This window comes from Hevea brasiliensis, chromosome 16 (genome assembly GCF_030052815.1).
Source record: "Hevea brasiliensis isolate MT/VB/25A 57/8 chromosome 16, ASM3005281v1, whole genome shotgun sequence".
Taxonomy (NCBI): Eukaryota; Viridiplantae; Streptophyta; class Magnoliopsida; order Malpighiales; family Euphorbiaceae; genus Hevea; species Hevea brasiliensis.
In genome coordinates, this window is record NC_079508.1 from 67159750 (window position 1) to 67170836 (window position 11087).

Consider the following 11087-nt stretch of genomic DNA (forward strand, 5'->3'; position numbering starts at 1 on the left):
TCTTTCCTCTTTTCCTCCTCAAGAGACATAACCTGAACCTCTAATGACAACTTGAACTCTCACTTCATTAATCCATCAACTAACAAACCACTGTCCAGAATACCTTTCTTTATTATTAATAGCTATTTCTGGTATCTATGCTGTAAGTATATACTACTAATTAATTAGTCGTGATAAAATTAGGACACGTATTTGTATTGCTTCTGAGACATAACAGTGTATCGGCGTATTCATTTTGTCTTGTACCTACTTTATAATAAAATTATACTTTAAATTATATTGCCAATCGTTTGAGAATAGTTCGCTATATCTTTTTCAAACTGTGAAACAAATAAGCCAAAGAGCTTGAAACTCGTGTCAGAGCCATCTCATGCATGTTGAAGAGTTGGTAGGATTTGATTCTAATATAGCACCAAAGCCAAACTCTTGTTCTTTCGGGAAATGGGTGATATATAATATTTGTAGAGTTAATTGTATTAGTTCATGGAAAAATTTAGTCTTTTAATTAATTTTAATTATATTTTATAGTTTTATTTAATTAAAAGTTAATTTCTTTCATGTTATTCTTAGAAAAAATTATAAAAAAAAGTGAAGAATTGGAGAAAGTTAATTTTTGGCAAAAGATATCAGAGCCAATCATGAGATTCTCATGGTTGCCGGTGAGATTGAAAGATCAAGCATGACCTCTTGTGGGATAAGTGTAGGGTGCATGGCCAGCTATGAGAATGCATCCTACGTGCATGGTTGGCCATGAGATGATCTTTAAAGGTATTTTCTCATCCATTAGACTTGTGACACATCACGAAGTGAAGGGAGATAGTCAAATTAGAGTTAGTTAGAGATTTTATAAAAGAGAGCAGGAAGGGACGTTTTTTGGAGAGTCTCTTAGCACCAAAACACTCCAGAAAATTTCATTGTGGAGAAAGAGTAAGAATTTAAAGAGTGTTTTCTTGGAGCATTTGGAGGATAGAGCAAAGGTTCTTCATCAAACACACTTAGAGTTTATTCTTTTTATTCTTTTCTTTTCTTTTATTTGAACTCATTTGTTGATTTGATGTTTGTATTTACTTTTATTGATTTTGAGTTGATACTTAAGAAAATAAGTTGTTAAATATTTTAGCTGAGAATTTGATATAGCTTGACTTAATTTAATCTCTAGATTTTGATTTATTTTCTTTACTTTGCTAATAGTTGTTATTTTTGAGTTTAATACTTCTGAGTATCTTGGCCAAATACTTGAATGATATTAGATTTATAATCTATGGTTGTAAAATATGATTATGAGTTTAATTGGATAACAATTATCATAGATTTTAATTAAGAGTGAAAACTAAGATTGGGTCTATGAGATTTTGTTAAAATAGTTTTTCTCTTAATGCTCTAATTAATTGAGTAATTCTCTATTGAAAAATAGGAGTTAATTCTTTAAGGTTTGATGATGCTCAGAAGAGATTATAAAATTCTTTTGATTATTTATCCTTGCAAGAGAAGTTAAAATTGATTATTATACAAAATTAATTGAGATTAATTATTGAGTCAAGTGAAATCAAAATCTCTAGCCATTTTTATTTGAATTTAAATACAAAGTTTTCATTGCTCTTATTAGTTAATTTTCAATTTTAGTTAATTTCATCCTTAGTTCAAATTTAATTTCTTGAGTTTAATCTAATTTAATAGTCTAAATATTAGTAAAATTAATAAAAATTTTGATAATTAAAAACAATTATCGTGAAAATGATATCTTACTCACTCTTTATCATTTATACAAATCCGTGCACTTCACTTATACGAATCCACGCACTTGTGGAGACGTGTGAATGGGTAACGCATTGTCCATTTTCCGGATGCAAAGCCGGTGAGATTTTGGCCTACTGTCAGTTAATGGTGCTACCCAACATTACAAATAAATACACACTTCAATATTCAAAGATACCCTTTAAAGGGCATATATTAATGTCTCGACCAGATTTAGTGCCAACATTCACTTAATTTGGGCAGACCACATGAAAGGAGCCCACCAATCACAGAGGTAAGATCAAATGAGGGACATGCGGTGTCTCTATGTATATGTATCTTTAATGACATAACTATTGGCTAAACCTACAATATGATATATGCACTTGTCCATATTGGATTAAAAATTTAGCGGCTTTTTTAAGGGATAAATTTGTATCACTTCACTCTTGTGGAAATATCTATCGATTAATTTCACGAGAACTAATTATATACGCAAGTGAGAACGTGAAGGAAAGTTCCGGCTCCTCGAACTGAGGAGGCCTGGGATCAGGGTGACTAAGGAGGCACAGTAATAATAGTGCCTCACATGGGCCTTTTTTTTCTGTCTCACATGGTCAATGATGCTATCTTAATCTGCAAACAACGTTTCTAAATGCAAACCCTAATTATACATTTACAAAAATTGAATTAATTAATGCGCATGACTTGCTTATTTGGGCTTTACAGGAACAATAGTAGCCAGTGGGGAAGGTGCTTAACTAAGCTTCTTAATGAAAGGCTGAGGATCGATATTGAAATTCTTGCATAAAACCCTAACGAGAAAGGACAAAGCCTGCATGTCAAATTAACTTGATCAGCAAGAAGTACTCACTTTCTCTGCCTTCCTTTTCCACTTTCTCTCTTCGTGATTTCGATGAGTCCATGAGAGCACGCCCACTCATTATGTCGCTTGGAAAAAATTTCATTGCTTTAAAGGGATTTTAACGCTTGACTTCAACCCAAGAAAGAGTTTGTGTCCTCCAGGTCAATAACAGCCAAACCAACATACTTTTCTTACTAGTTAGTCTTGTTACCCATTATGAGACTCCTAAACTTTAATTGCTTCCTGCCTATCGAGTATTTAAACCCTGGTAATTTTTCAAAATCTACTTTGACGAGGTCAATGTCTACGCTTCTTCCTTCTTCTACTTCAACCATCTAAATCTATGGTTGGTTCCCGCTGCTCTCTTCACTTAACAATTAAGCTGAGGTGGGTCATTCAAGTTTAATAATTTGTGTATCTTGCATACTTTCATATATCTAGTCTTGGAAAGCTTTTGTTTCTTGTGCTTCGCAGCTTTTGTTTTTATCGACCTTGGAGATACATGGCCAGCTAAATTACAAGAAAAGGAAATAGACATCCCATGACTCTCAAGTAGTTGACACATATTTCTGGAGAAGGAGCTTCAGGGTTCATTTTAGTTCATCTTCTTGAACAGGTATGTGTTAAGAATAAGGTGGAAAAGGGGCTTGATGAGAATCGGAAGTTTTGTGCATCCTGCATTTTTGTTCTGTGCATGTTCTTATTTGCCAAGTAGCTCAGTACATAGCAATCAACTCTATTCTATATTCCCAAGTTCATTGTTTTAATGTGCTTAAGGAACTACATATAGCAATTAGTACGTATAGCAAAACTTTTAAACTTCTTTAATTTATTAGATGAAACTAATTGAAATTTTTTGTGTGATCAAAAGGTCAGTGTAAATATATAGCTAGATAAAGCTTAAAATAAAGTGAAAAATGATTAGTCACAACATTGGATCAAATAACTTAAATTCAATATCACTGTTATTGAGGATGAAACTTGCTATAGTGGAATCCACATCCATTCAAGGCCTCACTGTTCTTAATTGTGCCACAGCCAAATAGAGATATATCCTAGCTAGCTTTCTCCCATTTTAGTTAGAGCTATGAAAATTTCAGCCTTTAGTTAGGTTAGGCTTTTTCTGTCCAGTATAACTTATTTCACATTGCTATCTCAAAGTAATCTACATCGTAATTTGAGGTAAGAAGACTTCTATAAATCTTACATATATGAACTGAAAGAAGATGAAAAATCCAATTTAATCAACAATTGTATTGATAAATAAGTTGATTGATTATCAACATCTTTGGTAAACATGACAGCTTGTGTACTCTGAACATGATGCAATTTCCATTATATGGGTAATTGATAAAGCAAAAAAAAATTTAGAGTGCAATATAATCTCAATCTTATATAAGAATGAATGTAGCAGCTTGAATTAAATATTCATATCAAAATTCATACTGGGCCAATTAAAATATGCACTTAATTGAAATAATGAGTACACAAATATTAATGCAAATATTTGATCTAAGGGCTGATAGGCTCATTTTTATATATATATAAGATCAAGTTTACACTAGCTACACCCGAAAATTTATTTCTAGACAAGGAGAACATAAATTATATTGACATTTAATAAAATTGAATTTTTAGCACTTAAAAAGAAAAAAAAAAAAACATGTGTTTGGCTAATTTAACATCCATTAATTGTTAACAGTAAGGACAGGGGGTGTATTTTTTTTTTTTAATTCTCTTTAAACCAAAAGAGACAAGCCTTCATTCCATAAACTATTATAGGGACAAGAAAATAACAGGATAAAACACCTGCAAGGAGGGAAACGTTTATAGAAAAAGCCCTTTAATTACAATTCCTGTAAAAATTGAAAGGGAGGAAATAATAAAACCCTTGCTTTAATGCTAACTTTGGTTGAACATATATATAATATTCTAAGTAGAAAAGGTTACAATTTCCAGGCTTAGTTTCTCATGGTCTCATCAATAAAATTTTTGCTTATAAAAAAAAAAAAAAGAAAAGGTTGTAATATGATATATATTTAAAAACAAAAAAACCTTCACATGTAAATTGAAGGCAAGGATACATTCAACATTCAACAGCTGAGTTAGTCCTCACAAAGCTCAGCCATACAGAGCACTAACTTATTTGCAGTTGGCATTTGTACTCTATTTAATAGCCTATAGTACTCATCAAATATTATGATCGATGGACACAATAAGTCCAATAGCTAAAGCAATACCATTTTAGTTTTATTATGTACAGCCACTTGGATCATCAAGACTCCTTTTCATATAAACTGTAGTACCTATAATTAATTAGTATGCATCCTCCAGTAGCTATATATATGTGTGTGTGTGTGTGTGTGTGTGTGTGTGTATGTTTTTTATCACTTCCATAGATCAATTTGGCAACTAGATGTTGACGTTGAGGCGTATTCCTGCACCATTTCTGGCCTTTTGGATTCATTGGCAAGAATATTCATCTGTTCAGCCACATGAAAGGCCGCAGCATTTGAGTAGTTGGCTTCCTTGGAAGCATCCTCGTGGCTGAGCTGAGATGCAACAAATTTGTCAAGGACTCGCCAGTCGGTCACTTGATCCACAGCTTGCTCACCATTGTTATGGTAAAGTGAGTTCAAATTTTGATGATGTTGTTGCACTTGTTCTTCTTGTGTAAGAGTTGAGGACTGCAAGGTGCTTCCATTGTTCCTATCATAAACAACATAAGGAACTACTGAGTTGCAATTGGCACTTGCAGCTGACTGTGGAACTTTGGGGCTTTCTAGTTGAGGAAGCTGGAGGAATGGGTCATGAGGCATATTATATTGCAACTCAAACTCTTGCTTGCAGGGATAATGGTGCAGGTATGATGCGTAAGTTTGAGTAATTCGCCTTGGCGAATCAAGTTCTGGCATGAAGGAGACCTGGTCATCGTACCAACAAGGCGAGTCATACTCTCCAACTTTCCTCATAGTTGGCATTCGCTTCTTGAACACCCTGCACACAACCCATCCTTCTTCCTGGTGCAATCACAAATATCATATTAGCCACACTAACTTTGACTCCAGCAGTAAATGCTTATGTGGGTACAGATAAAATGTACCAATTGTTGAACAAAAGAAGAAGAAGAAAAACTCTCTTGCTCTTCCATTAAGTGGATTTTCTATTATTTTGAGAACTTTTGCTGGAATTGCAGGAATCATGCTGTTCTAGCAACTAATCAGCATACAGGAAGGTTTATATTCTAAAATGTACGTAAGCCTATATAGATTCCAAAGAAATTATAAATTTTTTATACGAATAAAATTAGAAACTAATTAACTTCTTGCATATTCTTTGCCCAAAAAATGTGGAAGATCTTAGGTCACCTTCTGCAGCAACAATATTACAGTGCTGCGAAAACATTTCTGGTAACACTCCAAGCAAGTGGAGTTGATAAAATAAAAAGGAAAAAAATGGCATATATATTGGATTAAATTTTTAAGTTGAGAAGCATGGTTGAAAATAGAAGTGAATGGCATATGCACCAACTTGCCTATACAATAATATTAAAACTTAACTCATGCTCAAACAATTCCTGGCTTTATTTTTCAAAAAATAAAACTTCTGCCAAAAAGTAAAAAGAAACGATAAAGAAAATTGAATACTTGCCTGAGGAGTTCCAATTTCATTTGTTTCTAGTCGATATTCATGCATGATCCAATCTGACTTTTGTCCATTTGGAGCTCTTCCTTTATAAAACACTAGGGTTTTTCTCATGCCAATCAAGCTATGTCTAGAATAGATAGCCTTGTCTCTTCCTGTAGCTTTCCAGAATCCAGCTTTTGTTGCTCTATTAGTGCGAGTTCCGGTAGGATATTTCTTATCCTTGTGGCTAAAGAAATACCATTCATTCTGCTCTTCAGTTCCTATTTTGCACAATTCTATCCAATCAAACAACAATTAATCAATATATGAAGCAAGAAATTTAATTAATTTTTATTCCCAAGTATCATTACCAAAAGATATATCTACCTTGAAGATCCCATGGCTCAATTTTATAAAGATCAACATCCTTGATGACATCCAGATCAATCCTTTTTGAAGCAACTTTTTTTCTGAGATAGTAATCAACAAGTTCCTCATCCGTCGGATGGAATCTGAAGCCTGGGGGAACATGGGGAAAGGTATTCATACTCTTCCAAGAACAAAAGAAACCTGCAGTAAGACGCCACACAGGATCGATCAACATCAGGAAAAAAATTTTTAATTAACGATATACATGTAACATATGTTGTCTCCAGTTCCATGAGCTAGAAACCTCATGCAAGATTTATCTCCAACTAAACAGGATGTAATTTTATGTTTCCAAAGTTCACCACATTCTTGTCGGCTTCTATGATCAATGTTTATGATCTGATGCAGTGACAGTGATTACTCAAACATAATGCTGTGGCGCTTTGCCAAAAATAGTGAGATTAAATTTCTTCACATTCAAAAGCAAGTAAATGATTCAACATTATCTTTAAGTAATCCACAATTTATCTCACTTCTTTTGGACGCTTATGTAACAGTTAATTAACATAATAAAAAGCAAACAATCACGTTAACAAAGAATGCCAAGTTTAATTAGCATTTCACACGCACAGGATTGCTAAAATTCTTTGCCTACACCGTGTGTTTCATGCATCACTTCATGTGTTAGCTAGAAAGGGTGCATCTGGTGCTGATAAGTGATAAAGGTACAAGTTATATGTTCGAGTTATGGTGTATTTTAACATACAGAAGAGTAAAAGAAGAAAAAAGATATTTCTTAGTATATGCAAATTAAGAAGGACACATAATCCTTCTTTTGAAGATATAAAGAAAAATGAAAAATTATTAAGTGCCTTCGGTCGGTGTATATATATTATTTCTCACAATTATTTGGGACTATAAAACGTGTCCACTTTTCTGTAAGAGAGGAGGAGCACTACTTTTATATACACCAGGAAAATTCTATAATCTTCCAAGAAAAATTATATTCTGGAGCTCCTTATACTTATACACACAAAAAATTAATTATTCCTCAAATAAGGAAGGTAGGCCCTATGTAATTGTAGTGAAGGTGCATATGCAACAGAAATACTCAGCAATTTCTCGACAAGAAAATATAAAGCTACAAATTGCCTACCGAAAACAAGAACATGGTCTTTCACTGAGCGTCCATGTTATAATCTCAAATTTATGCTTGTGAGAGAAAATGATAAAAATAAATTACAAAATCAATGAAATTTACCAAAGAATTCAAAATTACCTCTAGTTAAACTCAACCATCCAAGGGGGCAAATTTTACAAAATCAAATTTATGTTTTCAGTGACATTTGCAAGACTAGAGCTATTCTTAATTGCAACAATCAAAGATCTACAGATCTAAAGAACATATTTGCCACCTTAAAAGCTAAAATCTGAAATACAAGAGAATTTCCTTTTTCTTTTTTGGCTATATATAAAATATTAATGTTTACTTAAACAGAAGGATGTGATTCATCATGTTTTAAGCTCATTGTGCCACTATGCAATTTCAAACTAAACATTTGATAACAATTCACAGAGCTTCTGAAAATGCAATCAAAATCCCATATGCAAGATTGTTATGATTATAATTAAGAAATTGTTTTTAATTTAGACATATATATAATCATCCAAAAAATGAATTCAACAAGACACTTTCTTCTTCTCTTTAAAAGCTCTAACTTTTATGTGGTGATTCAGATTCTGATATTTAATGAAGAATTATTTTTTTTATTTTTGATAAATCAGAATTTTATTATTAATAGAATCCAGGCATCCTAAAACCAAGAAGAAGTAGCAGGTAATTACATTTTTTACTATATCTAAAACAAAGCCCATTGGGACTTAACGCCTGATATTTGAGCTTACCAGTGTCTTAAGATGTTACAGTTTGAGAATCAAAAGTTCAAAAAAATAATAATATGACTTCTAGGCAAGCAGGAGAAACAATACATAAAGGAACTATAAGACTAAGAGATTATTTCAATCAACGGTCCATGAGATTCAATACATCAAACAGAAATAAAACTTAAACATCCCTTTACTTCACATATCACATTAATGAATTTTAGCATATTTACAAAAAGTGTTTTCTCCACTCAGAAAAGTGAATGCTGGATAGGATATACAAGGAATCAAAATTCAATAGCTTTATTGTAGATGTAGAACATCATGTGCAAGATGGCACCTTGCACGCATACAAATCTTAACGTGCATAATATCCTTTGTTCTTTGATATGTATATACATAAGTCCTATATATCAACAATATATAATCAACAACATCTAGCAGATAATATGTACCACCAAGCTGGCAAAAATACAAATTAATTAAATAATGCAAGAATTTTCAAATGATTTGTAATTTCTCCCATAATATAAGGTGTCACAGACATTCTTCATAGCTAAAGGAAATGATTGCACACCTTGAAGCTCATGATCACCACCATGTAAAGTAGGATCTGTGCAACATGCATCTCAAAATGAAGAAGGAAACATCACATAATATGGAAACCTACTACCTCCATTAATTACAAATTCTTATCAGAACAGATCAAACTGAATAACTTGAAATATATTAAAGAATAATGTTGCCTTTTGCATATTTCAATATATGCATGAAAGTCTAAATATGGGAGCAGCAGAACTCCGATCAAATTCAAATCTGATAGAAGTGATTAGTAAATATACGATGTTTTTTATGTCATTGCTTTAATAATGTTATTGGGAGAAATCGTATTATATATCTTCTCTTTGATTGAAACTAAGGCATCAGTGATTATCATTCAAAGAGAGAAAGAAAAATCATCAAATGAAAGCAATTGAATCCAAAAAGATTTGGCACCCAAGAAATAGTAGCAAAAAAAAAAAAAGCCACATCAGAACAAGTAGAAATTGACGAAAAAAATAGGACCCAACCGTGATAATCTTGTAGAGCAGCAGACCCTAGGCTCAAGTGAAAACTCCTGCTTAGATCTGATTCACCCTGGTTGATGGAATAATGAAGTCGCCAATCAGCTTAAAGGTAACAGACTTTAAGCTAGAGCTTTATCACTCGCTCTCATTCACCTTTTGTACAAGAGCACTGAACCAGACAAAAAGAAAAGAACACAGAAAGAAAGGAAGGGAACAGAAAAAAACAAAGAAACAAGAAAGCGTTCCTGGGGAATTGAAGTGAAGGCCAAGTGTTTGCAATCCCAGGGGATGAATGTCTTATTGTGTAGGGGAGAAGAGAAGAAAGAGATCAGATCCCGAGGAAGAGAAAAGGAAGAAAAGGGGAAGGAAAAGAGAGAGAAAAGAAAATGAAGGGTTGAAGAATGGGAAAAGAGAGAGATGATAGGGTTAAATAAGAAGCAAGGAAATGGAAATGAGTAGAAACACACACATGCCCTAATAATATATCTTTCTGTCTCTCTCTCTCTCAATATTCTTCTGTGAGTGTCCCTCTTTATCTTTTAAGTGGAAGCTTGATTGCTGGAAAAGCTTTGCGCGAAAAAAGGGGGGCGGATAATGGCTCAAGCTATATGCTTTTAGAGAGAAACAAAGAGTTTCAGACAGAAAGAGAGAGAGAGAGAGACGGCAACCTCCACCAGCAACTGAAAGAGACTAGAAGAGAATGTTGAAGTATTTAAGTTGAGAGAAGAGGGTGGATATGCGAAGATCCGACGGTGAGAAAGAGTTATTGGAGTTCTTAAAGGAAGTTTGAGATGGAAAAACTGTGCATTAAAGAGAAGAAAAATTAAAAAAAAAATAAAGAAAAGAAAGAAAAAGACATATTGATATTGATGCACATACACAGTGTAATCGATTAAGGGATGATATTTTTGGGTGGTGGTGGTGACCTAAGGAAGGCACCCCATAACTCACAACTCACAACTCACAACTCACAACTCTCATAACTCAAAACTCTTTCAATCCGCGTGGTATACACGATCAGGCTAATTATCATCATAGCGTATATTTATTCAATATTAGTATCCTCTGTTGGAGAATACGGCTAACTTACTTGTATATAGTTGCTTATACAAAAACTTACTTAATATAATTTCCATTTTTATTTAAAAAAAATTTCCAGATTAATAATAAATAATCTCATTATGTTCATTAAAAAAAACATAGGCTAAGTTAAAAAACGAGACTAACAGGTAGTAGGTTTGATCAACGAAAATAGAATGTATTCTTAGATGAATTTTATCTACAAAATCAAAAGATTAAATCTTAGTGTCACTACTGTTGAAAGAGTTTTAGTTGAATACTACTCTCAGATCATATGTAAATTAGTTTACAACTCTTACTTAATATTATAATATAATATAAAATTATTAAGTGCGTCTAATATATATGATATTTGAAGTCTACTCTTCATATTATTATTATTAGAAATTTAAAAGGAACATCTTTCTTAATGTAACATATGAAAAAACACACTCATATGATTGTTTCAAGATGAAATCTTG

The 11087-nt window shown here is 32.8% G+C and overlaps 1 protein-coding gene and 1 long non-coding RNA gene across 2 annotated transcripts; one reads left to right on the forward strand and one right to left on the reverse strand.

Moving 5' to 3' along the window:
• The first annotated feature begins 2766 nt into the window (after positions 1-2766).
• Positions 2767-4620, forward strand: LOC131174773 (uncharacterized). Its single transcript, XR_009144999.1, has 2 exons — positions 2767-2986; positions 3074-4620. It is a non-coding gene; the product is annotated as an uncharacterized LOC131174773 (long non-coding RNA).
• Positions 4618-10179, reverse strand: LOC110631804 (NAC domain-containing protein 7). The gene is made up of 4 exons (XM_021779770.2): positions 9550-10179; positions 6614-6796; positions 6251-6522; positions 4618-5619 (listed from the first exon to the last, which is right to left on the reverse strand). Exons 2-4 carry the CDS (start codon positions 6771-6773, stop codon positions 4987-4989), a joined length of 1065 nt encoding a protein of 354 aa, XP_021635462.1. The 5' UTR covers positions 6774-6796; positions 9550-10179; the 3' UTR covers positions 4618-4986.
• Positions 10180-11087: the final 908 nt, after the last annotated feature.

Bases quoted from the DNA above. Each gene is read 5' to 3' on its own strand.
- LOC110631804 (XM_021779770.2), bottom strand. From the start codon at position 6,773: ATGAATACCTTTCCCCATGTTCCCCCAGGCTTCAGATTCCATCCGACG. The intron at 6,523-6,613 runs GTAGATATATCT...TTGATTGGATAG, and splicing joins TGAGCCATGGGATCTTCAAG to AATTGTGCAAAATAGGAACT. The intron at 5,620-6,250 runs GCAAGTATTCAA...TGATTGCACCAG, and splicing joins ATGAAATTGGAACTCCTCAG to GAAGAAGGATGGGTTGTGTG.